General features: G+C 46.0%; 2 protein-coding genes across 3 annotated transcripts; both read right to left on the bottom strand.

Annotated features, from left to right (window-relative positions):
• Window positions 1-42: 42 nt before the first annotated feature.
• upf2 (UPF2 regulator of nonsense mediated mRNA decay) lies at window positions 43-21,515 on the bottom strand. 2 transcript variants are annotated; one of them, XM_084573143.1, is made up of 21 exons: window positions 21,181-21,515; window positions 18,851-19,246; window positions 17,944-18,723; window positions 17,467-17,627; window positions 17,189-17,380; window positions 16,969-17,109; window positions 16,788-16,891; window positions 16,616-16,701; window positions 16,196-16,304; window positions 15,984-16,097; window positions 15,779-15,895; window positions 13,381-13,770; window positions 13,013-13,288; window positions 12,636-12,819; window positions 9,356-9,504; window positions 8,807-8,911; window positions 8,553-8,651; window positions 8,288-8,461; window positions 5,288-5,429; window positions 3,918-4,038; window positions 43-1,063 (listed from the first exon to the last, which is right to left on the bottom strand). In XM_084573143.1, the coding sequence occupies exons 2-21, from the start codon at window positions 19,243-19,245 to the stop codon at window positions 1,054-1,056; spliced, it is 3,849 nt and encodes a 1,282-aa protein (XP_084429269.1). In that variant the 5' UTR covers window position 19,246; window positions 21,181-21,515; the 3' UTR covers window positions 43-1,053. The 2 variants fall into 2 exon arrangements, with proteins under 2 accessions (XP_084429269.1, XP_084429270.1); XM_084573144.1 differs by lacking the exon at window positions 43-1,063 and having other exon boundaries at window positions 1,075-4,038.
• A 2,753-nt stretch (window positions 21,516-24,268) lies between these two features.
• On the bottom strand, window positions 24,269-27,974 carry slc35e3 (solute carrier family 35 member E3). The gene is made up of 8 exons (XM_084573899.1): window positions 27,748-27,974; window positions 26,504-26,970; window positions 26,116-26,226; window positions 25,975-26,034; window positions 25,788-25,886; window positions 25,605-25,687; window positions 25,335-25,419; window positions 24,269-25,243 (listed from the first exon to the last, which is right to left on the bottom strand). Exons 2-8 carry the CDS (start codon window positions 26,903-26,905, stop codon window positions 25,142-25,144), a joined length of 942 nt encoding a protein of 313 aa, XP_084430025.1. The 5' UTR covers window positions 26,906-26,970; window positions 27,748-27,974; the 3' UTR covers window positions 24,269-25,141.

Raw genomic sequence — 27,974 nt, 5'->3', positions numbered from 1 at the left:
TGAAACCATGAAAAAATAAAGTGTTATCAAACTGGTGAGAAGTTGTTGTAAGAGATTTTATAAACCAGCAGAAAGACAGCGACAAAAACAAAACAAAACAAAAAACTGCAGCTGCATCGATTAGAGAAAGAAAATTCATCAGTTTTCTTGATTTTAGCGACTTTTCAGGCAGAAGACGTGAAGGCTCGTTGCTTCTTTTTTTTTTCTTTGACAGTAATTAAACAGTAAACAGAGTAAAGTTTAAAGTTCTCACGTCAAACAGTTAGAATACACCTTTTAACAATCACCGACTATTCTGCAGAAAACAAAAAAAACGATCCAATAATCAAAATAGTGAAACACACAGGTTTAAATCATCGTGTCCTCCAGCGTCCGTCTCTTTCGTCTTCATCTACATAATCTGAGCATCGCCGGCTGAACGCTGTGTGACCACAGGTTTGATTTCGCCGTCAACAGTTTGACCGACACGACGGTTCCTTCAGCCGAGTCCAAAAAAGAAAGTAAATAAAACCAAAACCAATAATATCCCGTGCACTCGCCAGGTTTTTAACTCCTAAACGTGAGTCACTGTTTCCTCCCCCCTGGTGGGACGGCGGGGGGCGAGCCGATCGTCCCGCCTCATCCCGTCCGTCTCGCCGTCAACGCCGCCTCCTCTTCCTCCTCCTCCTCCGCCGCCGTTCTCGCCGTCTCAGTTCGTTCTCTGGTCCAGACGGTTTTGTTAACAGACAAAAAAGAAAGAGAGCCACCTGGTCGTCTGAGACCCTGACCTCTGACCCCTACCCAGCTCCTGGTTTTGCCTCGCCACCACCGGGCCCCTCAGCGGGTGTGTGTGTGGGGGGAGGGGTTTAAGAGTGTGTGTTCAGGTCATGGGTTTTTGGTCTGTTCCGACGTCAGAGGGCGCCTGGAGGACTCGCGACTCCCGATTTTTCGACCGGTTCCCCCCTCCGATCTTCTCGTTTACACTCTCGCTCTCTCTCTCTCTCTCTCTCTTTTGCTCGTTCATTCTATCTCTTGCTCGTTCGCTCGCTCGTTCAGCCCAGGACCAGACTCCAATCAGCGTCTCCTAGGGGACAGAGCAGGACATTTACTGTAGAAGACTAACCCAGTCGCTCCTCGCTTTGGACACCATTGACTTACATTCATTTCTTTTGGCAACTGCTCCTTCAAAATAAAAGAAATCAGTGGGTGCTTTTCTTGTGAAGGTTAGCGCCACGTTTGGGTCGGTCTGCTCAAAGAATCAGCAAGAAAACTAATTCACAGCAATTAAAGATGCTCCTGAATTGACCGAAATTGAAATATTAAACCTGCGCCGACAGATTTTTTTAAATTTTGAGTTGTGTTCGGGTCCGATATTCTCTCTCTTTTTGCTCCATTTTTGGTCTCCTCCACCATCTTTGACTTTGAGAACTGAAATTAAGTTTTTTGTCCCCAAGTATCTACAAGAAAACACATTTACATTAACTATAGATGCTCCTGAGTAGACCAGAACTGAAATATCAAACCTGCGTCAAAGCCGTTTTTTTCTCTCTTTTTGCTCCATTTTTGGTCTCCTCCACCACGTTTAGTTGCTAGATGCTCCACTTTGATCAACAGGTTGTCTTTTATTGTGTCTGTCTGCTGTATACTGAGTAGGAAGTGAATGGACTTTGTTAAACTAAACTAATCTAAGTCGTAGCCGGACGTCTGAACGAATAGTCGAGTGTTTATGGTACCTAGCGTACAGGTTAATTAGCACCGACGGTCAAACTACTTCCTCTTCATTGTCCCTTTTGAATAAAGGTTCAAAATACCCGGAAAGTATTCCAAGTATCAGCAAGAAAACATATTTACACTGGCCATGGATGCTCCTAAATTGACCAAGACTGAAATATTAAACCTGTAAGTAATTTTGAGTTGTGTCTGGGTCTGATATTCTCTCTTTTTGCTCCATTTTTGGTCTCCTCCACCATCTTGAACTTTGAGAACGGAGGTTAATTCGTTTCCCCAAGTATCAGCAAGAAAAAACATTTACATTAACCATAGAGTAGGAAGTGAACGGACTTTGTTAAGCTAAACTAATCTAAGTCATAGCTGGACGTCTGAACCAATAGTTGAGTGTTTATGGTACCTAGCGTACGGGTTAATGGCCAAACTACTTCCTCTTCATTGTCCCCTTTGAATAAAGGTCCTTGGATGCTCCTAAACTGACCACGACTGAAATATTAAACCTGCACAGATGGATTTTCAAGTCAAGAGGAGCAGCTGACTTTTCGGTGCGTTTCATCTTTTAAAACATTTATTTTTCTTGGTAAGCGTAAAAGCATGATTGACGTTTCTGTAACGACGACTGATAGCGATGAATAAAAGATACACGGAAGCAGCGCTAAATAAATAGTCTCTTAAATTCCCTCAGCTCCACTTCCTTTAAAACAAACTATGCACTTTCTTCCACAAATACACTGATCAGCCTCAACATTATGACCACTGACTGATCTTGTGACAGTTCAATGTTCTGCTGGGAAACTTCTGGACCTGGCATTCATTGGTGTGGATGTTACTTAGACATGTAGCACCCACCTAGACCAGACCAGGCACCCCCAACCCATAGCAATGACACTCCAAATTAATTTTTTTTGGCAAACAAGTAATTTTGAGTTATGTTTGGGTCCGATATTCTCTCTCTTTTTGCTCTATTTTTGGTTTTTGACAAGCTAAACTCGTCGTTAAAGTCGTAGCCATACATCCAAGGCAATAGTTGAGTGTTTGTGGTGCCGAGTGCAATTTAATTAACACCGCTTTGACCGATTTTGTTCCTGGATGCCCAAACTACTTTCTCTTCATGGTCCCTTTTGAATAAAAGTCCAAAATACCTGGAAAATAAACTCAGTTTAAAAAGCTGTAGCCGGACAGCTAATCAAAGAGCTGAGACTAGTCTGAGACCTGAGGTTAGCCCAAAGAATCAGCAAGAAAACATATTAAAGCAACTGTGGATGTTCCCAAATTGACCAGGACCGAAATATTAAACCTGCATAAATGAATTTTTTGGGCCAACAAGTAATTCTGAGTACTATTTGTGTCCAATATTCTCTCTTTTTGCTCTATTTTTGGTCTCCTCCACCACTTTTAGCCGCTAGATGACCCATTAGTTGAGTGTTAATGGGTAAAATCCATTAAATTAAATCCCTGACAAACAGTTTTTCCCTGCCTAATTGCTTTTATTATATTTTATGTTAATTAACATTAAAAAATGCCTCTGAAACACCTTTAAAATCATTTTAGGGGCTAGTTTGGGGAGTCTAGTTTGAGAGGCGGCAGGCCGGTGCAACAGTGATGTTTTATAGTGCAATAATAATACTTTCTGTTTGAATATATTCTTTTAATCGAACGTATGAAGACAAACCTCGTCAGAAAATCTCACATTAGTGGAAAAAATATCAAACAATAAGGAAAGTACTGGACGATGGTTAGTTGTGTTATTCGGCTTTAAAGATGCAAGAGAAAATACACAAGCTGCTTCTGGTGTTTAAGAACAAACGTGAACTAATCTTTATTTACAAAAGAAAAAAATAAAGGTTCCACAGTTTTTAAAGATAAATAATCCCTCCTGGACTCTTTGCACCTGAAAATCAGAACCAGTAATAGTGCGAATGTAAACGAGAACTCTGTGTTTTTTCTCTAAAAGTGACCTGGAGGCTTCTCTGTGTGATAATCAGTCCTACGCTGTGTCATTCTGTATCTGTGGTTTCCCTGCTGCTCGTCTTTCCTGTCTCTCTTGTCACGACTTTCTGTTCTGCCTCTGTTCAAAGAGAAACCAGCGCGGCTCGTCAGTTCGTGAGATAATTAACTCTAATCCGACATAAAGCTGCTTCAGGTTCATTCTTTCTGGGGGTTTTTTTGTAAGCGGTGACGACACCGATCGGGGCGGGGTCTCGTCTCACCTTCCTCCGGTCTTGAAGATGAGGTCGGCGTTTGGAGCGCCTTTGGGGTGCTGGTAGCGTGGCCGGCGCTCGCGGTTGGTGTTGGCCGGAGCGGGACGCTGGGCCAGAGACTGCATCATCTCTGTAACATGAGAAGGTAAAACATTAATCACGTGAGAAATATTCCTGGTGAATCTACTTATGACTAAAAAGTCGGAGAAACTTCCCCGCACACAAATTCTTTGCGGTGGAAAGTTTGAGTTTGGTCCGATTCTGCTTCAGCAAAGATCTACTGGGCCAATCAGATCGTGTGGGCGGGGCTTAATGTGGCAAATTTGTTTACAAGTAAATGTCTCTGATTGGTTGCAGGACTATCCAGTAGCGGTTGAAACATGATGAAATCCAGATGACATGTTGCCAGCTAGAAATGTGCAGCAACACATTTATGAAAGGTGAGCTAACGTGCTATTTGTTAGCGGCAAGACGTTAGCTAAAGAAATCTCGCTCCTAGCGCTGTGAGAACAAGAAAAAAGTTCGTTCCGGCCAGGAAATTTATACTTCACGAGAAACTCCGGGGAAGTCCTAACAGGCCCCTCCCACTGCAGCAAATGTCAGTTGCGGTAAACAGACGGCGAGAGGCACTTTTCGTATTATTTTCAGACGTCGGCCGGTCGTCACGACAACGACGTCGGATCACGCACAGCATGCCGATCTTTACCCAGGAGAGATTAGCGGTCACGCTGCGAATATTAGCATCTGGGAGCTAACGGAGCGCCCGCTAGCATTTCCGATTTAACCACGCCCACTTCCGATTTCCGATTTCTGACCAATCGCAGAATAGTTGCCGGTCACGACATGAGAAATAAAAAAAGTTCTGCCCGGTTGATGTGTAGACAACAAGCTGGGAGGAAAAAAGGTAGCATTGCTAATGCTAATGCTAATGCTATTTCTAACGCTAATGCTAGCAGACAGAAAACAGAGTCTCTGTGATTTTCCGAGTTTAAATCTGAATCAAATCTGACTCACGATAAAAGCGGGCGTAGCGGGATCTGGGGGCAAAGAGAAGGCGGAAAGAAATCTACTTTTTCTTATCAACTTATCAAATCAGTCCTCACAGAAGAGACGCAGCGGAACGACACGCCCTGACGCTTTCATTTCTTCCGTGATCGCCCTGTTGGTCAACTTTTGTTTCCAGATTTGTTGCGACCGCAGAAAGGGTAACCAGGAAACTGGCTCGTGTTTTGTGTTTTTAAAAAAAAAAACTTCAAGCAATTTTCTGCAAACACACGTGAGCCGTTTGATGGATTTCCAGTTTCCTCGTTACAGAGACGTCAAGTCACCTTAGCATTTATTTATTTATTTTATTTATTTTTTAAACGTTAAAGCCGTACCCTGGTAGTCCTCCTGCTCCTGGCGCTCGTTGATGTCCAGGGTGAGCTTCTTCATCCTCATGCGCTCCTCCTGTTCGGCCTGCTGCTGGTTGAAGTGGTTCGCCGCCAGGTGTGAGGACAGGGGCACGTTCAGGATCTTGTACTGTTGACCAGGAACATCAGACAGGTGAACAGGTGAACAGGTGAACAGGTGTCAGAATCAAAGTGGACAGGATAGCTGTTTCCTCCCGCTTTCAATCTTTGTGCTAAGCTAAGCTAACGGCCTAAAGCTACATACTTATATACAACCTTGAAAGACTTGACTGAATCAAATAATCAAGTTTCCATTTTCTTTTTTTCACATCTTAAAAAGACGAAAGTTTGTATTTTTGCTTTTTAAAATTAGTCTAAAACTGAACTTGAAATACTAGAACAGCGCTCAGTTAGCTTAGCTTAGCACAAAGACTGGAAACATGAGGGGAAACAAGCTAAAGATCACAAAATAAATCTGATTTGTTCGTCCACACCGACGTAAAACTGAACTAGCTTCGGATCTAAGAGCGGTAAGAGAAGGTGTGAGGCCGTGAAGACACACAGGATTCTTTTATCCTCTGCTGCAGAGCGCCACGGTGAAGCGTCTACAGAGAGAGAGAGAGTAACGACAAGGATGCTCTGTGCTGCTCTCATGTCGTTGCTCTCATGTCGCTGCTCTCATGTCGTTGCTCTGGTGTGCGTCTGGCTGCAGAGTGAAGCAGCGTTGACTCAACGCTCCGTTAAAACCTCAGAGTCCTGGCGGCCGAGAGCCGGACACACCCTCACGCTGCAACCACCAGCCTCTGCCCTGAAACCACACATTCCACCGCCGCCGCTGCTGCTGCTGCAGCTAAAGCACACGCCTCGCATTTCTAACACTTGGCGGCACCTTTTAACCCCGTGAGCGCCGGGAGCAGCTGACTCTTCGGTGCGTTGCATCTTTTAAAAGACATTTATTTTTCTTGGTAAGTGTAAAAGCGTGATTGACGTTTCTGGGACAAGGACTGATAGCGGTGAATAAAAGATACACGGAAGCAGCGGTAAATAAATAGTCTCTTAAATTCCCTCAGCTCCACTTCCTTTAAAACAAACTATGCAGCCACAACATTATGACCACTGACTGAGCTTGTGACAGTTCAGTGTTCTGCTGGGAGAAGCAACGTTGAACCCAGAAGTTGATCCTAATACGACTTCACGTCCAGCTGAAGGTTGCGTCACCGGTCCCACTGAGTGAGTGTGTGTGTTTGGGTGTGTGTGTGTGTGGGTGTGAATGGGGCGATTGACCAAACTGTACAAGACCAGGTTTGTCCCAGAGTTACTTCTTGTTTTTTAAACCTTTAAATAGTCCAGAAGACATGTCCTCACTGCTGGTCCTGACAAACACACACATCCAGAGTCAATATTATCACTGGGCTCCGTCAGACTGGGTCCAGTGTGTGAGACGGAGTTTGTTAAATGTCCTAGAGCTGGTCTCCTGTAGCGTCCTAAAGCCTGTCCTTGTCTTCCTTGTCTTCTCCTAGAGTCCACTGGATTCAGTCCAGTCCAGTGGAGACCTGGTACCTTGTTCTCTCCTCCTCTACCTCTACACCTTCATCAAACATCCACACTGAATAATTCACAAATTTCCTGTTTGACGTCATTATTTCCCAGAGTAAAGTTCTTCCACACAGCAGACATCTTCTTCTTCTTCTTCTGCAATTTCTGGCAGCTATGCCACTAGCTGACCGCCATTAAAACAAGAGAAGAAGAAGCAGTAGTAGTAGCTGATAAAGAAGAACTGATGCTCTGGAGGAAAATACAACTGTTTATAGCCGTGGCTCTCTTATTATTCCTTCCTTCCTCTCTCATTCTTCCTTCCTTCTTTGTCTCCTTTCTCCATTATCATTCCTTCCTTCCTCCTCCCTTCTACTCATTTTCCTTCCTTCCTTCCTTTCTTTTGCCTTCTTCCTTCCTTCTCCATCTTCCCTCCTTCCTTTCCCCTTCCATTCTTTGTTCCTTTCCTACTTCTTTCTCCATCATCCTTCCTTCCTTCCTTTCTCCTCCTTTACTTCTTTGCCTTCCTTCTTTGTTCCTTTCTTTGCCCTTCTTCCTTCCCCTCTCCATCTTTCTTCCTTCCTTCTTTCCTCTCTCATTCTTCCTGCTTACTTCTTTGTCTCCTTCTTTCCTTTAGCCTTCTTCCCTTTTCCTCCCTTTTTTCTTTCTTTCTCCTTTTCTTTCCTTCTTCCTTCCTCTCTCATTCTTCCTTCCTTACTTCTTTGTCTACGTTCTCCATTATCGTTCCTTTCCTCCTTCCTTCCTTCCTCCTCCTTTACTTCTTTGCCTTCCTTCTTCGTTCCTTTCTTTGCCCTCCTTCCTTCCCCTCTCCATCTTTCTTCCTTCCTTCCTTCCTCTCTCATTCTTCCTCCCTTCCTTACTTCTTTGTCTCCTTCTTTCTCCACCATCCATCCTTCCATCTTATCTCCTTCTTCTTTCCTTTAGCCTTCTTCCCTTTTCCTCCCTTCTTTCACTCTTACTTTCTCCTTTTCTTTCCTCCTTACTCTCTTTCTCATTCTTCCTTCCTTTCTTACTTCTCCCCCTCCTTCTCCTTCTTCTTCAATTTTTGGCAGCTTTGCCACTAGCCGACCGCCATTAAAACAAGAGAAGAAGAAGAAGTGTAAAAACCTGATTGACGTTTCTGGGACAACGACCGATAGCAATGAATAAAAGAAACACGGAAGCAGCAGTAAATAAATAAATAGTTCTACCTTAAATTCCCTCAGCTCCACTTCCTTTAAAACAAACTATGCAGCCACAACATTATGACCACTGACTGATCCTGTGACAGTTCAATGTTCTGCTGTGAAGCTTCTGGACCTGGCATTCATTCATTGGTGTGGAACGGGAAAACACAACCGGTGGTCCAGGACTAAATATCTATCGTGCAGTAAAATGAAAGTCTTGATCTAGAGCCAAAGCAGGACGCAGAGTGTCTCGGGCCATTTTTTTTACCTGCTGCTTGTTTCCCTTGCGAGTCAGCATGACGAACTGCATGGTGTCAGAGATGTCCGACTCTCCCTCCCCGATGCACTGCTGCCCGGAGCCTCCCTTCTTCAGCTGACTCTTCAGCTGCAGAGGAATGGCCACATCCAGCTGGTGCACCTTCACCGCCTCGCTGCTGCGCTGCTGCAATGACAAAAAAAAAACATGTTCTATAACAGGCGAACAAGTTTAAGTTTTAAGCTTTAGCTGACAGCTGAGCAGCAGGACGTCCTACCTGCAGGTTCTCCAGCATCATCTTGTCCAGAGCCTGAATGAAGTCTTCGTCTTCGGCGCAGGCCACGTGCTTCAGACCGCCGCCGCGGATGGTGACCTCCTGCACGCCGGCAGACATATTTAAAATATTAACATTTGCTCCAGAGGTTATTAATAAAAACATGTGGAGGTGATCTGAGACACTCATGACCTCATTCCTTTGAGTCCCGGGTCACATTAGAGACCACCTACTCTACCGGGCTAGTCTGATCTTACGTTGTTCTCCTCGTCCGTCTCGTTTTCTTTATTGGAGTCGGTCAGGTAGTCGGTGTTCTCCTCCTCCTCTTCCTCCCGCTCCTCTTCCTCGTTCTCCGAGCCGTCCTGCAGGAGAGAGAAAGAGGAACGGTGACGGATTGTGAAGAAAAACTTTAAATGAATCATAAACAGATCTCAGTTATAGTTTTTAATAAGTGGAGACTGCAACCGGACTTGGACGCACACCAACCAGCCATAACATTATGACCACCTTCCTAATATTGGTCTGGTCTAGGTGGGGGCTACATGTCTAAGTAACATCCACACCAATGAATGCCAGGTTCAAAAGTTTCCCAACAGAACACTGAACTGTCACAAGATGGTCGATGTTATTTACCTGTCAGTGGTCATAATGTTGTGGCTGATTGGTGTATATGTGTGTGTATATATATATGGTGCTTGTCCCAGAAACGTCAGTCAGGTTTATTTACTCGTCCCCTCCAGCTGCCAACTTAATCTGAGCGGGGACATGTCTGAGAGGACAGACTGGTCCGGTCAGTTCAGACTCACGTCCTCTTCCTGTTCGTTCATTTCGCTCTCGTTGCCCGACTGCTCCTCGGTCTCGGCCCCTCCCTCCTCGTCGTCGTCGTCGTCCTCCTCGTCCAGGCCCTCGCCCTCGCTCATGGCGCTGGAGCGGCCGTCCTTCTCCATGGCCAGACCTTAACACGAAAACAAAACAGAAACAGACTGTTCAGACTCACAACAGAACCTGGACGGCAGGTGAAACCTATTATGCAATGGTGCTTGACGGCTCAGAGGAATGAAGTCAGGCATGAAGGTATGAGAGCTGAAGATCAGGTCTGGAGTGAGCCGGGCGCTGAGGAATGCCCCGTCCCGTTTAAAGTATGACAGGAAACAATGGCGCTGCTGTTCAGAGGAGGTTCGCCTCCATCAATCAAACTCTCTCCGTTCACACAACATTAACTAAACTAATCGTACTTTCTGGCTGAAGCTGAAGCTGAAGCTGAATCGGACACGTGAACGCTGGCAGCGTTTCCATGGAGACCGGTCTGTGGTTGTTTACCCAGTGAAAAGCTGAGACGACTAATCTAATCAGAGGTGGAGGTGTAAACCTTTGTCCTAATGACCACGGAGACGTCTCTGGATGGAGGACATCTGGAGGGAGGACAGCCAGACAGCATGTCCTCCCTCCTCTTCTTCCTCCTCTTTCTATTTTTCCTCCTCTTCTTCTTTGTCTTCTTCTTTCTCCATTGTCCTTCCTTCCTTTCTCCTTCTTTCTCGTCCCTTACTTCTTTCTCATTCTTCCTTTCTCCTCCGTCCTTCCTCCTCCTTCCTTCCTTCCTTCCTTCCTTTCCCGTCCCTTACGTCTTTCTCCTTCTTTCTCCTCCTTCCTTCCTTCCTTCCCTCCCTTCTCCTCCTTCCTTCCTTCCTTCCTTCCTTCCTTCCTTCCCTCCCTTCTCCTCCTTCCTTCCTTCGTTTCTTTCTCCTCCTTCCTTCCTTCCTTCCTTCGTTTCTTTCTCCTCCTTCCTTCCTTTCTCCCTTCCTTCATTCCCTTCTTGTCCTTCCTTCCTTCCCTTCTCCTCCTTCCTTTGCTTCCTTCCTTCGTTTCTTTCTCCTCCTTCCTTCCATCCCTTCTCCTCCTTCCTTCCCTCCTTTCTTTCTCCTTTCCTTCCCTTCTCCTCCTTCCTTTGCTTCCTTCCTTCGTTTCTTTCTCCTCCTTCCTTCCTTCCTTCGTTTCTTTCTTTCTCCTTCTTCCTTCCTTCCCTTCTCCTCCTTCATTCCTTCCTCCTTCTTTCTTCCTTCCTTCCTTCCTTGATTCATTTCTCCTTGCTTCCCTCCTTTCTTTCTCCTCCTTCCATCCTTCCTTCCTCCCTTACTTCTTCTTCTTCTGTTCTATTTCCAGTAGATGTGATGCTCCTCATCATCAGTGAAGTTCTACAGTGACTGATGTCTTGATGTGAACATCCGATCACATCATTTGATTCCGTCTCCGTGGCAACGGGTCATGACCTGACCACAGTGACTGATCCACTTTGCTCCTAACCTCTGAGCCCTGTGACCTCCTCTGATACTTCTACTTGGCTGAAGCAGCGCCGTTTGCTCCGTCAGGTAGTTTTAGGTCGGTGCTCGGGTCACCTCCTGCCCCGGGCCTCCCGTCCCGTCACTTTCTCAAGAGGGTGGAGCGCTGGCTTCACGTTCCTCTCGGCACATTCCAGGTGAACACCTTGAAACTGTCAAACAAAGCCGGTAGCTCCGGAGCTGTTATCAGGCTGCAGAGTGAGATACGCCTGCAGCATGAACGCTTCCTGCTTCCTCTTCTTCTCCTCTTACAAACCTGAAGCTTTGCACTTTGTACTTTACACTTTAAGACAAAGAAAAGCTCCTGAAAGGAACGGTTCACATGCTTTAAAGCCCATATATAATAATAATAATCAAGCCTCCTGTCCACGCTGATTCTGATTCACCACATTTAATCTTAAACACATCTTAATGTCATGTTAATTTCAATTTAATACATTTTATCAGCCTCATCTATTAAAGACTGACATGTGGGACAATAAAACCCACAGTTATGTATTATTTATGTGCATTAGTTGGCGTTTACGTCATGTTGTTGGTAGCTCACTGGTAGCGGCCACCTAAAACTGGATAGAAACCTCGAGGTCGGGCTCCTACGAAGAGTCTCTAGGTAAAACTGAGACCGGTTTAAGGTGTTTAATGTTGTTTGGAACTACATTTTGGTTTGGAGATTTGGAGGCTGAAGACAACACCTTAAACCAGGGGTGCTAGAGGGTCCAATCTGGCACGCAGAATGAATTTACAAAGGAAGAGGAGAAGAAGAAGAAAGAAGAAGAAGAAGAAGAAAGTGCACCTTAACCGAAAAACTCCATAATGTTCTTATTTGCACTAAAACAAAGGAAGAATCTGGAGTTGCTGTTGCAGGTTATTAATCTTTCCTGCTACTGGTCCGACCCCCTGATCTAAAATGAGTCTGACCCCCCTGCCTTAAACTGTTCCTGAACCATTCCTTTTTTTTTTATTGCATCCCGTCTTCACAGCTTCTCCTTCCTCCCTGCACCACGTTTGATAAAAACCAACAACGAAGATGCTCAGACGTCCAGACGTCACGATTTACCTCCTGTCAAAGTCAAATCCTTCCACTTTTCCAACGTTTTTCCCAATTTGTCTCGTTTATAACTTCAGACAGAGTGCAGATTCAGACTCGGGACGTCCCATCAGCTCTCCGGCGCCCCACTGTGGAGGCTTCCACCCGTCCCAGCTGCGTGTCTGTGCCCACTACTAACCACATCCTGTTTTCCCCTCCCCGGTGGTTAAAGTTACACAAGAACCATGAGATAACTGAGCTCCTCTGTACGATAATCTACCGCGATTAGAGGGACACGCTTCCTGTTTGTCCATTTTTTTTTTTATGCATTTCATCCTGAATGCACCACAGATCAGTCCCCGCTTTAATGTGCACTTCCTGCTTCTATCTAGAAACCAAGCAGCTTGAAACTTAACACTCATGACTATATTTGGGCTCAATTAACGTCTATAAAGGCTCAGAATTAATGACATCTGTTTGATTCACGATTGTGAAGCCCGAGGTGTTGACTCGTCACGCCGGTGGCTGTTTGGTATGCGCCTGTTTCACTGAGTTAAACCCGTCAGACAGATAATAAACAGAGACGAGTGATGAATCGCCGCCGTCCTCCCACACACCGGGGAATGCTGCGAGAGCGGCTCGACCGGCGGGACTACGCCGACACGGATTTAAACCCCCACTCCCCCCTTCCCCCCCCCCCCCCCGGCGTTCGCCTCATCCTACCGAGTTTGACGAGCACCTCCCTCTCCAGGTCGGTGACTTGCTTGGTGGCCTCCTCCATGGAGCAGCTGAGCCTCATCTTGGGCCGGAGCAGCTCCAGAGTGTCGCTGATCATGTAGTCGATGTCGATGGGGAACGGGTGGTCCTTGGTCCAGACGTCCAGGCTCTTCTTCCACCAGATGTACCTCTGCAGAAACACAAACGTAGCCTCGTTTATTTCACTTTTATTATTATTAGAGACTTGGAACGTCCCGATCAAGAATTACAGCCCCATAATCTGATCTTAAACGCCCTAAGGAAGAAGAAGAAGAAATAGTAGTAGTAGCAGGAGTCGTCTTCTTCTTCTTCTGCTATTGTCAAAGGTTAAAAACCAGACATGCCTGGAAGTAGATGAGGAAACAGTCCAGCTTCCGTTTGCTGGAGCCCCGATCGAAGTACTGGCCGCAGGTGTCCAGCAAGGTGCAGACGAGGCGGATGCGGAAGAGGTGTTCGGGAGGGTCCAGGGGGCTGGGGCTGCCATCCTGATTCACCCCGAAGGAGATGAAGGAGAAGAGGGTGCGGAAGATGACCGCCGACTCCACCATGCGGTAGTTGTAGAGCTCGCCCAGGAACTTGGCGCTGCTGATGCGCCGCTGGTTGAACTTGGGCTGGTTGACCTGGGGGACGGACACAGGACATAGGACGAGGAGTCACACGACAAAAACATCAACAACACAATGACCTTAACAGACCAGCTGTCTCTTCTTACCTCCATACCCAGCCGGATGTCCTCCAGCACCCCGTCCACCACATGGATGCCCACGTCCTCCTGGTAGGCCACCAGGCCGGCCAGCAGGTTGGCCACGCAGTGGATGCTGTTGTACTTGACGTTCCAGATGTTGACCATGCAGCAGATGAGGTAGCCCTTGGCCTCGGGGTCCTGCCACGGCAGCTTGCGCATCTGCCTCAGCACCTTCTCGGTGGTGACCTTGGACAGGTCCTTGTAGAGCAGCTTGCGGATGTACTCCTGCAGCGGCGGCCTCTTCTTCTTCACCGTCTTCTCCATGGGCGGCGGGTTGCAGTAGTAGTAGGCGTTCTCCACCATGGTCACGTAGCGGGCGTCCAGATGCTGCGCCTGCTTTTTACGCATCATTTGTTCCTGGAGCGCAGACAGGGGTGGGGTGGGGGGGGTTAAAGGTTGGGGAGTTACAGACAACAAACTGATCTTTAGATAACGCTGATGATTCAGTGTTTCTCTTTTTTTGAGGAGGCAGTTGATTTTACTGTCTTAATAAAAGCCTCTAGTTATGAAGTTATCCCAACTAGGATCAGATCATGTGTTTTTGTATCAGTCCGTCTTTAAATCACCGTAATAAGATAAGATAAGATAGGTTTTAATTGTCACATGCACAGTTATACATAGTACAACGCACAGTGAAATGTATTTAACACGAAGATATTGGATTTAGAGACAAATAGTTCAGTTCATCTACATTAATACTGAACAAAACACTGTTGAGACGTGGTGTTCTACGGACAAATGTCTGTAAGATTAACTAAAGAATAAGTATAATTTATAGTAAACTGACATAATGACTGTCAATCTAACTAAAGTTCAGCTCCTTCATGTTGTGTCTGGAGTCGTTTCCTCCAGTTTTTTGACCAACTCTTAAAATAATTGTGAATCTCCGTGGTCTAAACAAATCAAGAGCACAAACATCAGGTTTTAAAACGAGAGTCGTCTGTGCCGTTTTCTCCGTCAGGTTAAATTCAGGACAGAGCAGGAGGGGGGAGACCAGTGTGGGTGGAGGGAGAGGCGGATTTGGGAACGGGAGGGGAGGGAGAGACGCAACGACGACGCATGCACAACGTAGTTTGAGATGTGCAGAAATACTTCCGATTCATTACGAGATCATAGCAGAGTAATTAGACCCTGGTATTAACATTAACCCTGTTTGATTTTGTTCAACTACTAATAGGCAGTTTAGACTTCTGTGTTAAGTTGCAGAGGCAGAGGCTATGCCGACAACGCAGGGAACCTACGTAGACCCTAGCACCGTGACTGACATGCACCTTCCCCGCCTCTGTGATTGGTCCATTTGGTAGTAGCGGGTTTCCTCTTTAGTATTTCTGCAGTTTTCTAATTGATTGTTTTGGATCAATAAAGATGGAACACATGGAGGGAAGGTTAACTGATCTTTAGATAAGTTTGATTCAGTGTCTCCCACAAAATTTCATTTCCTGTTTTTGAGGAGGCAGTTGATTCTACTGTCTTAATAAAAGCCTCTAGTTATGAAGCTATCCCAACTAGAATCAGATCATGTGCTTTTGTATCAGTCCGTCTTTAAATCACTGTAATAACACAAAGATACATTAATATTAACATTAAATTGGAAACCCTGTTTGATTTATGCAACGACTAACAGGCAGTTTATACTTCTGTGTTAAGTTGATGCAGAGGCTACAACGATAACGCAGGCCCCTACGTAGACCCTAGCACCGTAACTAACATAAACCTTCCCCAGCACTGTGATTGGTCCACTTGGTAGTAGTGTGTTTCCTCTTTAGTATTTTCGGCTGTTTCTCCATCTCTGCAGTTTTCTAATTGATTGTTTTGGACCAATAAAGATGGAACACATCGAGGGAAGGTTAACTGACGAGGTTCAGAGATACAAACATTTGTACGACTTGTCTTTGGTGAAATTTTGTCTATGTCCTGCGGTACTTTAAATGATCCTTACGTCTGTGTAGATCCTCTGTCATAGTTTATTCAAAATCAAAGCTGAAACAACTGGATTTGTTGAGTTTTCTTTGAGTAGTTTCATCCAAGTCTTCAGTTTTAAATGACCGGTGGCCGATGCACACTTCTAACTACTACTTGATTATTAATTTAACTATTCTTTTAGGGTTTTATTCAGTTTGTACTGGATTTTTTCTAAATAACGTGCAGCACAAAGCAGATTAAATTCATAAATTTACATTTTTTTTATCTTGAAAGACGACTTTAGTGAAGGATTCAGTATCAGAACAGTTATTGAGTCATTAAACCCAGCGCTGCATCCTCGCAATTTAAATATTCAAGCTGCTTCGACCGTCGTTTAACAGGTGTCCTCATTTTTAGGTGTATTTAAAACAAAAGCGTTGCCGTGAGGAGGGTTTGTACTAACCAGCAGGACGCTGGTGCGCAGGTGGGAGTCGGGCGACCTGAAGAGGAAGCGGCCGCTGGTCTCCAGCAGCGTGCAGGCCATCTCGATGTGGTGATGGGTGAAATCAGACAGCAGCATCTGTCGGGAGCATCGACAGGTTTAACACATCAGGGCAACGCTGAGAAAACTTCCTGTACGTGTCTAAAGACGGGCGCAGATCTCACACCTTCAGACAGTGAAGCGTGTCCGTCTTCGAGAACATCTTGAACTTGGCCAGCTCCCCGATGAACCGCACCGTTTTGTTTTTGGTCTCGATGTTGATCTGGTCCTTCTTCCGGATCTGAGGAAACAAATCAAACATCATCTTAAAACCTTCTTACAGACGGATTTGGTTTTCGGCTTCTCGTCCGACACATGATTAAATAATAAATCACGTACATGGAACCTGAAGTCTCCCTTCAGCATGGAGCACAGGTCCTCGGCCACGTCCGACATGCACGGGTGCAGGGTTGCCACCAGGCGAGAGTAGAAGGGCAGAAGATCCAACCTGCGAGGAGAGAACGAGTCCAATGTGATGATAGCGCCCCGTTGTGGCGGTTGACGGTACTGGACGTGGACGGTTGATCAACAGTGGCTGCAACACTTTTGTAAACACTTGTATTTTGTTTGGACAGGATTAGTTTTACCTGTGGACGTGTAGTAAAAACGTCAGAAGTCCCGAGATAAAACTAATCTCTGTGATTTGAGGGTGTGTCTTTATTTATTTGAAGAGTTTTGTTTGACTGGCAGCTTATTTCCTGCCTCTCTTCACTTAAAGGACTCGCGCAGGTTGGACAGATGTTTGGGTCGGAGCCTCACCTCTGCCTGGGAACGGTGAAGAGGGCTCGGACCAGCTTCCTCCTGTTAGACTTGGTGTTCATGTTCATGCAGAAGTCCATGGCAGCCTACAGGAGCCAGCACAAGAGTTTATTTATTAACAATAACCTGCTCCTTTTGTGTCACGTATGAAGTTGGTTGGCGCGTCTCTCACCTTGTCTATGAGGTCTCTGTTGACACAGTTGGGAAGCTGCTGGATGAAGGCGTCCACGATGAGCTTCAGGTGTGACCCCGTGTTGGCCTCCTCGTCCTCTTGTTCTACAAACAAACACGTAGAGGATTCACGTTGGCGCTCTTCCCTGTGCAGCTACGCACCGTGAGCGGCTCGTGTTTACCTTGCTCGTCCAGCAGCTTCTTGGCCAGCTCTTCGTTCTCCACCTCGTCCGACCCCTCCAGCTCCAGAGGTTCGTCTGCGATGTCCAGTGCCTCCAGCTCCAGCTCCAGCTCCTCCGTCGTGCTCGCCGCATCCTTCCCCTCTGAAACCGGCGACAGAAGCAGCACTCAGAATAAAACTCTTTCACCTTCTGTCTGTCTGTGGATTTATAACAAACGTACCTTTGGCGTCGTCCTTGTCTTTGCCTTGGCCGCTCTTCTCGTTGTCCTTGAAGAGGATGGCGGGGACGAAGGCCTTCAGGTCCACGAGGTTCTCGTAGAAGTTACGAGCGTCTTCGTCTTCCCAGATTCCTCCCTCCAGGTCGTACTCCCCGGGTTTACCAGGGGTGAATATGTCGATGCCGGGACCGTGCTCTGAGGGAACAAAACAAAATCTTAAATTAAAAAAAAAGACACCAGACAAATATCCTGGATCATCCTGGAAGTGAAGGGCCACTCACCCTCCTGCACGGTCTTGTCCTGCGGCAGCTCCGGCATGTTTTCATCCAGCAGGTCGGCCAGAGACTGAGTGTTGGCCAACAGCTTCTGGTAGGAGGTGGCAAACTCCTCATACTGCTTGTGTCTGTCCTCACTCAGCTCACCTTTGGAATGCAGGATGCGCCTGAAGAGGAGGGGAAAGCTCAGTCGTGATTCAGAGTATCTTAAATCACCAAACAACAAACACTGAACGTTTAAAAGAAGAGAAAAGTTTCCTGGAGACAGCGTCAAGGAGAAACATCTTCCAGAGAGGGTTAGGGAGTTTATGGCAGCGTTGGATGACCAGAACATTTCTGGAGTAGAGAACACAAGGTACCAGCTACCCTCTCCACACTACATTAACTTTGACTGAACGATTTAGACCAGGAAAGACTTTAGGAAGCAACAGGAGACCAACTCTAGGACGTTTAAGATCAGGACTCTCACTTGGGGGGACCCACCTGTTCTGCCGCTCGATGTTCTGCAGCTCCCTGTGGTCCTTCTTCAGGTGTTTGGTGAGGGACGTGAAGTATTCCCGCAGCAGGTTCTGGAAGGGCTGCTGCTTCTCCGTGCTGATGATCTCGCTCGGAGGGAAGGTCAAGGCGAACTTCTCCGCCGCCAGCTTGACTTTGCGCGGCACCAGGCCGGCGATGTCGTCCCCGCAGTGCTTGCAGAAGCTGATCACCACCGACACGTGGGTGTGCGTCTCGCGGTCGGTCCCGATGATGCTCTTCAGCTGCTCGTAAATGAGCGACAGGCCCTCTTTGTCCGTGAACAGGCCGACGATGGTGAGCTCGGCGATGAAGCGCAGGTCGGTGCGCAGCTTGCTCACGTTGGGCGCCTTGTCCTCCTTCCTCGCCTCGAAGTGCCTCTTCCACGCCTGCAGCAGCAGCGGGGCGAACTCGGCGTAGCGCTGGTGGAAGAGGGAGCACAGGTGGACGGCGCAGCCCACGTCGGAGATCTTCAGCTTGGCCTCCACCACCGAGCTCACCGCCTCGCCGATGTACTTGCTGAGGTTGAGCGAGGCGAAGTCGTTGGAGAGCGAGTCGCGCTGCTGCTCGGTGAGCGTGCGGAGCTTCTTCACGAAGGCCGTGTTCTTCTTCAGGTTGGAGTCCAGGCGGGTGAAGAAGGCCTCCTCGGGACGGCCCTCCTGAGCGTTCTGGTTCTTGCCGCGGAGCTCCTTCCTGCACTGGTGGCGCTCCCAGGCCTCCTGGTGCAGCTGATGACCCTCCTCTTTCTCCCTGCAGATGTAACGATGCAACATGCATTTAGAATGTGGAGCATTGACATGTGATAAATAAACATGATGCTGAGATGTTGATGCTGCTCAGTCTGACGTTAATTTATCGGCATCAACAGAGAACTTACTTCAGGAGCGCTGCCTCCTCCTCTCGCTGTCGCTTGGCCTCCTCCTCCTGCAGCTTCCTCTCCTCCTCCTCCTGCTGCTTCTTCTCCTCCTCCTCCTTCTTCTTCTGCTCCTCCTCCGCCTTCTGTTTCTCCTCCTCCTTCTTCCGCCGCTCCTTCTCCTCCTTCTTCCTCTTCTCCTCCTCCAGGCGCTTCCTCTTCTCCTCCTTGCCGCCGCCGCCACCGCCACCACCGCCATCCTTCTTGCCGCCGCTCACCTTGGCCTCATCCTTCGCCTTGTCCCGGGCCGACGCCGGCCTCCTCTCGCCCTCTCTGTCCTTCTCTTTTTCCTTGTTGGCGGTGAAGGTGCAAACGTCTTTCTCGTCCATGTTGACTGAGCGCTTGCGTTCAGCAGGCATACTGAGGGACGGAGGACAAGAGAAGGAAGGGGTGTTTTATAACTATAAGTAGAGACAGATTTTCCTTCATGCTGTTTTTCTGCTTTCATTTTAATATATTTACTACTAACCCTAACCTTTGGGGGGCACGGGCTTGCCTGGAAGGGACAACATGTCTGCGGTGTGGACGTATTTCAATATATCTGAGAAAGACCCACGGATAGCGATTTGCAAAATGTGCAATGCTGTCATTTCAAGAGGGGAGGCATCAGATCAGCAGTTCCCCTTTTTCTATTTTCAGCCGCGTTACCGTGGAGCGAACACAACCCCGTCATCATAACACAGAGGTTACGGTGCTATCTGGGGCTTTTCAAGAGCAGCGCAGGTGGCTCAGATAGCTACACATATACTGTACGCAGAAGAAGATAACTACATTTTTCATCTCTGCCCACCCCCACCACACTTTGGAGAATCCCTGCCTTAAAATGATCGGCCGTTCTCTTCGTAGAAGATGTGGGATTTCGTTGGCGTAACAATTTCTTTCATTGTTTCTGTTTTCAGCCAAGAATTTTTATTTCAGTGCATCCCTAATTATAATAACTATATTATTTTGTAGCCGTCTTTTTCTACAGCTTGTGATGCTGCTGTAACGCAACAATTTCCCATTTTGGATCAGTAAAGTATTTAAAGCATTTATTTATCTATGATACACGTTATCTGAGCGTCCTGGAGTTGATTTAGTTTACAATAAAATGTCTCTGCTTGGTTGGAGGACTATGCATTGTGTGCAGAGGTATTTGTTTTCTCTGTTTGGGCTGAAATACGCCCCGTAATGGAATCTAAACGGAGCGCTACCACCACCCGGACTCCTGCTCTGAGAAGAACCGAGTCTGGTTACAACAAACCAACGAACCACAGCCTCCGAAATAAAAACACAAGAGGGTATTTGTTTTCACCAGAGAGCCCAACAACGTAGACGCTCAAGTGTCTCTTTTATAAACAGTAAACTCTTAGACTGCATTTATTTTTAATCTTTTAATCATGGGTGGGTGAACCTGCTGGAGAGCCCGACTGAGGCACATCACACATGACAGCTGACTGGCTTCAGGGAATAGCGGCTCCCATATTTTATACACAAACTATGAATTAACTGAAGAAACTGAACTGGCAGACGAGCTGATTGATGGTGGTAATTATAAAATGGAATAAACCACCTTTGTCTGAGGCTTCCTGCTTCTTAAATACAGAAAATGAAACCACAGATAAAAACCGAAGATTGTTTTAAAACAATAATTTAAGACAGTCCATCTAAAAAGACACATGACACAAGATAGAGGTCATAACTGACACTGTGCTACACTGAGACAAAACTTCTCCCAACTAAATTAAGCAGAACCAAATTATATGCAAACTACATGCGTGTCCGCTTCCGGGTGATCTGGAAGTCTCGTTTAAACCAACATTTATCCAAGTGGGTAAAAGATCTCAGCTCAATTCCCTGATATTAATCACTCTGAACTCTGTAACCGTTAATTCTACCGTTGAGACTAGTCTGACCCACACCCACGTAGCAGCAGCAACAGCTTCGTCGCAGTCACCGCTCGTTAGCCACCTAGCCTAGCTATGAAATGCAGCGCAGAGACGTTAGCTCCAACGTTAGCAACACGTCTTAGCTCAATATTTGTCAGCGTTAAGTGTCGCGGAGACGCATCAACGCTTAAACGCGCACACAAATTAATAATAAACACAGTTAGCATTAGCACGGCTAGCGCGTTTAGCTAGGCCACTTGAATGAACGCAGCGAAATCGATGTAAACAAATGTTTTCATGGCGCGAATAAAGCAATTAGCGCGCGCTGGTTCGTTATAATGTGAACTTTGAATAGTGTGCAACGCAAATTCCTACTTAGAAGATGTGATTTTCGTATAAATATTGTTTAAAAAGGAAAATATTTACCTGCTAATTATAGCAAAACAAACATCGGTCGTTAGCGTTGGTTTCCGTGTGAACCGCTGCAGGACCCCTGGCGTGTCGGTCCCACGAAATATGCCTTACTAAAAATACGCGGTCATTATTTTCTTTTGCGGTTATTTATTCTAATATGAAGTGGCGCGTTTGTATTTTGTCGTAGTTGTCATTTCACTGTTATTTAGCCTATAGTATTTATATATTTTAGTCCATTTAAAATTGTGACACGCATACAGGCAGTGCTTACGGCGGCTACTCGTGCACCAGCGCTGGTGATGCTGGTGACAGTTGATGTTCCACTAAAAGCTGCATTTTTGCCTTTTTTAGGCGACTTTTCAGAGGCTGTTTAACAAACTTTAAACACAAAACCCTACTCGTGAACAATAAAATTATAACTGGCAAGGATTTCCTGTCAGAAATTACACTTAAAGGCGTACAACCTTGCTAATATGCTTCGACATAAACTAATATATGCAGATTTCTGACAAAAAACGCCATTAACACTAATTACACGTTATAATAAATAAATAAAACCCCATGCATGAAAAGCTTTTGTGGGTTGCCTTTCTGTATCGTCACATCTTTACACAAAACCCCCAAATCAACACGTGCATATATGAAATCTGAGCATATTCCAGCCATTAATACACTTGTGTTACTATTATGTGAAGCCTTACTCTTTGTTTTATTAAAAATACATATGTTAAGTTTGTAGATAATAAATAAGACTTTAATTGATCCATATTTGCATGATCAGAGTTAATGTAGCTTCCAGTGAGTGCTACCACAGTCTGACGCTTCTTCAACCTTCTTTAGAGAAGACAGACGGTTTGAAAGAGGAGTAAAGAAAGACATCTATGTCAGATTGGAAAATCTTTCTCTGAACATGAGGAGGAGGACTGAGATATAATCTGACATCTGTCCACAAGAGGTTTCACGATTGTTCACAACCTGAGACTGGAGCTTCTAGACATCGATGAACTGTCAGAGCAGAAAGCAAGATCCAGGTTTCCTCCAGCTACCCACAGATGTTCCTGTTTAACTTTTTTCTTTTCTTTTTGGATGATTGAGAACTTTCACAGACTCTGTCAATTAAATGTGAGTCATGTGAGATGTTTAAAGTCACTGTTAACTCCTCGTAAACATCAGCGGTGCGAGCAGACACTTATTTTTTTCCACCTCTGCAGACGTGTCCCGTTCGAGGCCGTCCTGTGACTCCACGGCTGAGGGTTTAAACTTTAACGGGCCGGTCTGAGGTCTGGTTTTCCAGTGAATGGCTCTCCTGTCTGGACGTCCTGCTTTCCACTTACACTCTGTCAACAAAGCTTCAACAGTTTCAGTCTGGAGCGCCGACACACACGGCGAGGTTGTGTTGGAGAGGAGGAAATCTCTGGGGAGGAATGAATGAGTGTAAGGAGTGTTTAAAGTTTCCTGGGGAAAAAAAATAATTAAAAACACTACTGTTGCTTTAAAACAACTTCACAAAGGATCTGTTGTTTCCTCTGGAGCTCTGCTTCAGTTAAATTAAAGGGATTCAGTTTGGTTGAGTTTACAACTATAATGAAGGAGATCAGTGTAGCTGCTGTTTTATTAATGTTCCTACTGCTGGAAGAGGAGGAGGAAGTGTTCACAGCTTTACTTCTGTAAAACTAGAAATAAGTGAAGTAATCCTTTACAAGTGAAGGTCCTTTAAAGTATTAAATTCACATTAAATATATAGAAAAAAAAGAGTAACGATGCAGATAAAGGTCTCTGATGTAAGAGTCGGGGAAATGATCCATATTTTGGAACAAGCTGTAAAGTCTCTCACACTGAAAGCAGTGGACTCATTAAATACTTCAATATTAGTTGATTCTAGTTCAGATTAGTTTCTAGTTTAGTTTGGTTCTCAGCTCCAAGACCAGAATCTTTTAAAAGGCTCTCATTACTAATGAACAGACATCACTGATTCATGTGATCATTTCTAACAGTGGTTGAATGAATGAGTTAAACTCCTCTTCCTCAGATCAGCCCTGTTGAGTAGGTGGTCTTTAATGTGACCCAGGACTCATTGTGTGTTCACACTACCAAAGGAAGGAGGTCACATGTGTCCCAGACCACCTCCACATGTGGACTGACACCAGATCAGTGTTCACACCTGGACCTGTTCACACCTGGACACTATAGACCAGATCAGTGTTCACACCTGGACCTGTTTAACCTGGACACTAGAGACCAGATCAGTGTTCACACCTGGACCTGTTTAAACCTGGACTCTAGAGACCAGATCAGTGTTCACACCTGGACCTGTTTAACCTGGACACTAGAGACCAGATCAGTGTTCACACCTGGACACTATAGACCAGATCAGTGTTCACACCTGGACCTGTTTAACCTGGACACTAGAGACCAGATCAGTGTTCACACCTGGACCTGTTTAAACCTGGACTCTAGAGACCAGATCAGTGTTCACACCTGGACCTGTTTAACCTGGACACTAGAGACCAGATCAGTGTTCACACCCGGACACTAGAGACCAGATCAGTGTTCACACCTGGACCTGTTTAACCTGGACACTAGAGACCAGATCAGTGTTCACACCTGGACCTGTTTAACCTGGACTCTAGAGACCAGATCAGTGTTCACACCTGGACCTGTTTAACCTGGACACTAGAGACCAGATCAGTGTTCACACCTGGACCTATTCACACCTGGACTCTAGAGACCAGATCAGCGTTCACACCTGGACCTGTTTAACCTGGACACTAGAGACCAGATCAGCGTTCACACCTGGACCTGTTTAACCTGGACACTAGAGACCAGATCAGCGTTCACACCTGGACCTGTTTAACCTGGACTCTAGAGACCAGATCAGCGTTCACACCTGGACCTGTTTAACCTGGACTCGAGAGACCAGATCAGTGTTCACACCTGGACCTGTTTAACCTGGACTTTAGAGACCAGATCAGTGTTCACACCTGGACACTAGAGACCAGATGTTAATGGAAGGTTTTATTGGTGTAGTGAGCGTTACACGTTTCCCCTTTAGCCTTAAGGTCTTCTATAGTCGTCTCAATCAATGAAATCATGACACCATCAGTCCAAACTGCCACTAAATCCATCTTTATTCAGCAGTCGTCCCGGTACAGACTATAAGTGAGGAGGCTGCAGAACATCCCAGTCATCGTTAAGACGACGGCGTCTCATCAAACCTTTTTCCATCCTGGAGGTACAAAATGCGTCCGATGGGTAAAAAATTAAAACGTAGAAATCAGTAAATCTCAGCCAGACGGTTGTCGATGTTCAACTCGATCGGACACAAATAAAATTAAAAGTTAAAATTAAAATAAATTACAGTAAAACTGAACGAGACCAAAAGCAGCCTGAAACTGAAATGGACTGATTAGTAGGACTGTTAGCTTGAGGAGCTTTTTAAATAAAATAATGTCCCGAGAAGAAACGTCAGGAGGAAACAAATACAGCAATGAAGAGGTATGTCGTCTGTGGTAGCAACATGTACGACAGCCTCATGCTTTCATTACGCCTTTGTTTATTTCCAACATTAAGTTAGCTGGACGTTAGCGTGCTAGCTGTCCACTACAGTATTTCGCGTACACGACTTCCACGAAGCTCCCAAGTTATATCTGAAGGCAGCGTCTGATCTTTCTCTCGTTTCATCGGTTGCATGCAGTTCTTCGACGGGCATGCCGCAGGCAACAGCAGCAGCAGCAGCAGCAAGGGATTCTGGGAAATCAGTCTTTGGAAGCTGTGCGTAAAAAAAACAAAACAGTATTATCTGATTTTCATTTCGAGTCCAGCTGCCGGTGTGATGAGCTCCAGTTCACACGGTACCGTCGTCGTCATCGTCGTACCAGTCAATTAAATCTTTCTTCTCCTACAAAAATATTCATAATAAAAATGATTGATAAAAATCTATAAAGAGGTCTCTGGGCCCGGTCACTGCGTCCGCCTACGGCCGCTGAGCAAGGCGGCTCTTCCCTTCTTCCTGTTCGGCCAGCTTGAAGTGAGTGTAGGACAGAATCCCCGCCAGAGTACAGAGGATCCCCAGCGCCTGAGACACAGACACGGACACGGGACAGACTTAGTAGAGCTTTATAAAAGGCTGAGTCTGAATCGTTGGAGCGGTGACGTTTAAGGCTCACCTGGTTGAGGGACAGCGGGTCGTGGAAGAGCAGGTATCCTCCAATCAGAGTGATGCAGAACTTGAAATGGCCGAACATGTTGTAGCTGAGAGGGAGAGTTAAGAGAAGGACGACGCAGAACCAAAACCACACTTAAATAAATAAATAAATAAATAGATATGATCATTAATGTATAATAATAATAATAATACTTTCTTCTTCACCCTCAAACCCCCTAAAGAGACCCCAGCCCCCTCAGTGCCCCCGGGCGACTGGCGTATTTGAGGATACGTGACAGCCGACGTGTTCCCAATGATCCAGTAGATGGACAGGTTGACCAGGAACGCCACCACGCCTGAGAACAGCACCGTCGCCTAGGCAACAAGAGGACAAACGCCGTCGTTACCTGTGGATGTGAATGTGGAGCTAGCGTGTGTTGGTGGTGGTGTTGGTGTTGTGTCGCGTGAGTCTGACCAGAGCCGGCAGAGACCAGGGTCCGAATATTCCTCCGTCCCCGGTCAGCGGCTCAAACAGGGGGACGACGCAGAGCAGGAAGCCAGAAGACAGAGGGGCCTGGTGGGACGGTCACGTTAGCGTTAAAATGAAAACAAGCTAACACCAGCATGCACAGATTCAAGTCAGACTGTTTTTATCTACGTACCTGATAGTAGAGCAGCTGCATGGAGTTCACCTGGAGCTCATGCTGTTTGGCTCCGACCCACTGAGACAGACAGAGAGAGACAGATCGTGTTATTCCTGTCCTGGAGACAGATGTGAGTCCAGTGTTTGGATATTTACTCACCACTTGGTACAGGGACGTCACCAGAACGCCCAGCGAAGCAAACACTGTGCCCAGCACGTTGAACCGCACGTCGTAGTACGAGTTCAGTATCACCCCTAACGTGATGGGCACCTGGAGAGACGAGACAGGGGGGGAAACATGAGGAGAAAACTGCACTGAAGACTTTTTTATTATTATTTTGACGGTAAAAAGTTCAAAAAAGGTCCCGTGAGTAACTGTGCTTTAGCCCATTTTTCTAGAATACCTGAAACTTTTAATATCTGGTAGTTATTTACAGTTAACTACATGTTATAAGAGACATAATTATGTTGTATGTGGCCCTGCTAACCAAACCCTAAAGAGCAGGTTTGGGTTTTTCTAAATGACTGCCCAGGATGGCTTCCCTCACCAGCGTCAGTTTAATCTTGGTGGAGAAGGTCTTCTTGTAGTAGGTGGTCTGGATGAGGATGATGACGGGCGTGGTCATGGCCTTCGCCAGCTGGTACGTGCCGATGGAGTTGTTCTGCAGCGAGAGGTTGGTGAACGCCACGAACCCGCAGAAGCTCAGGGCCAGCCACACGATCCTGCGCACGGGGAGGCTCTTCGGCGAGAACACGTCCATCTTGTGGCAGACGAAGAGCCCCAGCCAGGTGGCCAGGAAGTGGACGAGGGTCAGGGTCATGTTGGGGAAGCCGTAGTGGACGTAGATCCACTTGTTGATGAAGACGATGCAGATGGAGGAGAGCAGGTTGACGAGCAGGCCGGCGACGATGCGCCTGTTGGCCGAAAAGCTGAGCAGCCCGTCAGCCATGGTTCTGGAGGTCGACTCACCACAGGCGAGCTCTGTTTAGCTTAGCTTAGCTTTAGCCGTTCAGACTGCAAACGGAGAGGAGAGTTAGGAAGTCTTAAGTCACCTAGAAACATTTTGTGCTGCTTGCATTATGTCTTTGTAAATATTGTTGTATATTTGCATATGTTTTTAAAGTCAGAAATACCAAGGAATTTAAAAATAACACCAAAGAAATGTCAATAAAATGCACTGAAAGGTTACAAAACAAAAAAAACAATTATAATTAATAATTTATGTATCAGCAGGAATGGAAAGCAGAATCTGGAGGTAGTTTAAAGCCTCGTTATACTTAAATTAAAATTAAATAAAACACAAAACTTATGGTTATTTTATGATACTTTATTATAAAACCAATTAGCAAAACTTTACACAAAGCTGTAACATAAAAAAAAGCTATTTACACTGAAGTAAATTAAAGTAACTTGAATTAAATATGCTAAGTTAGCAAAGCTTTGAGTAGCCTAGCATAAAAAAATAAAATATTTATATAAAAGTTAAAATAAGTCTGTAATTACGAACATTTATTGATTAATTCCTTTCCCGAATTTGTTTATTTATTAGTTTTTAGTAATTTTAATAACACGGGTGGTTAGTTAGGAGAGCATTTTGCGGTTTTTGACGGCTAACTGTTAAATAACGGATTTTTAAAATGGAGTTTGGCGTAAAGCTAAAAGAGAAGTAACGGTTTAAATGACGTGAAGCCGTTAGTTTAACAGCTTCAGTTGGTTTATTTTAACGGGCAGACAGGGGTTGCTTCACCGTCTCTCTGGCTGTCATTCTGCCACGCAATAAGAAAAGTTTACCTGCTGGGGTCTCCATCTTTTCCACCCGTCTCCCTGCTTCCCTTCTTTCTCGCCCCGGGCAAACAAACGGCCGTGATTTACCGGGGCAGTGTGGCGCGTCTCCCGCGGTCTTTGTCGGAGCCGGAGCTTTTAGCAGCGCCGAAAATATCCGCTGATGTGCCGGAGGATTTTCTTCGTATGCACAGTCGTGCTTTTTGGTTGAAAACCGCCCCTTGTGTTCCTGCTTC

The sequence above is a fragment of the Chelon labrosus genome, assembly GCF_963514085.1.
Source record: "Chelon labrosus genome assembly, chromosome: 23".
Classification (NCBI taxonomy): Eukaryota; Metazoa; Chordata; class Actinopteri; order Mugiliformes; family Mugilidae; genus Chelon; species Chelon labrosus.
This window is presented reverse-complemented; position numbering and strand designations above follow the sequence as displayed.

Excerpts from the sequence above, each read along its gene's own strand:
- upf2 (XM_084573143.1), bottom strand. The coding sequence starts at position 19,245 with ATGCCTGCTGAACGCAAGCGCTCAGTCAACATGGACGAGAAAGACGTT. Across the intron at positions 16,892-16,968 it reads GAAGCTGCTGGACGAGCAAG|AACAAGAGGACGAGGAGGCC; the intron begins GTAAACACGAGC and ends GTTTGTTTGTAG. Across the intron at positions 15,896-15,983 it reads ACACGCTTCACTGTCTGAAG|ATGCTGCTGTCTGATTTCAC; the intron begins GTGTGAGATCTG and ends TGCTCCCGACAG.
- slc35e3 (XM_084573899.1), bottom strand. The coding sequence starts at position 26,905 with ATGGCTGACGGGCTGCTCAGCTTTTCGGCCAACAGGCGCATCGTCGCC. Across the intron at positions 25,887-25,974 it reads TGCAGCTGCTCTACTATCAG|GCCCCTCTGTCTTCTGGCTT; the intron begins GTACGTAGATAA and ends CCGTCCCACCAG. Across the intron at positions 25,688-25,787 it reads CCTGGTCTCTGCCGGCTCTG|GCGACGGTGCTGTTCTCAGG; the intron begins GTCAGACTCACG and ends CTTGTTGCCTAG.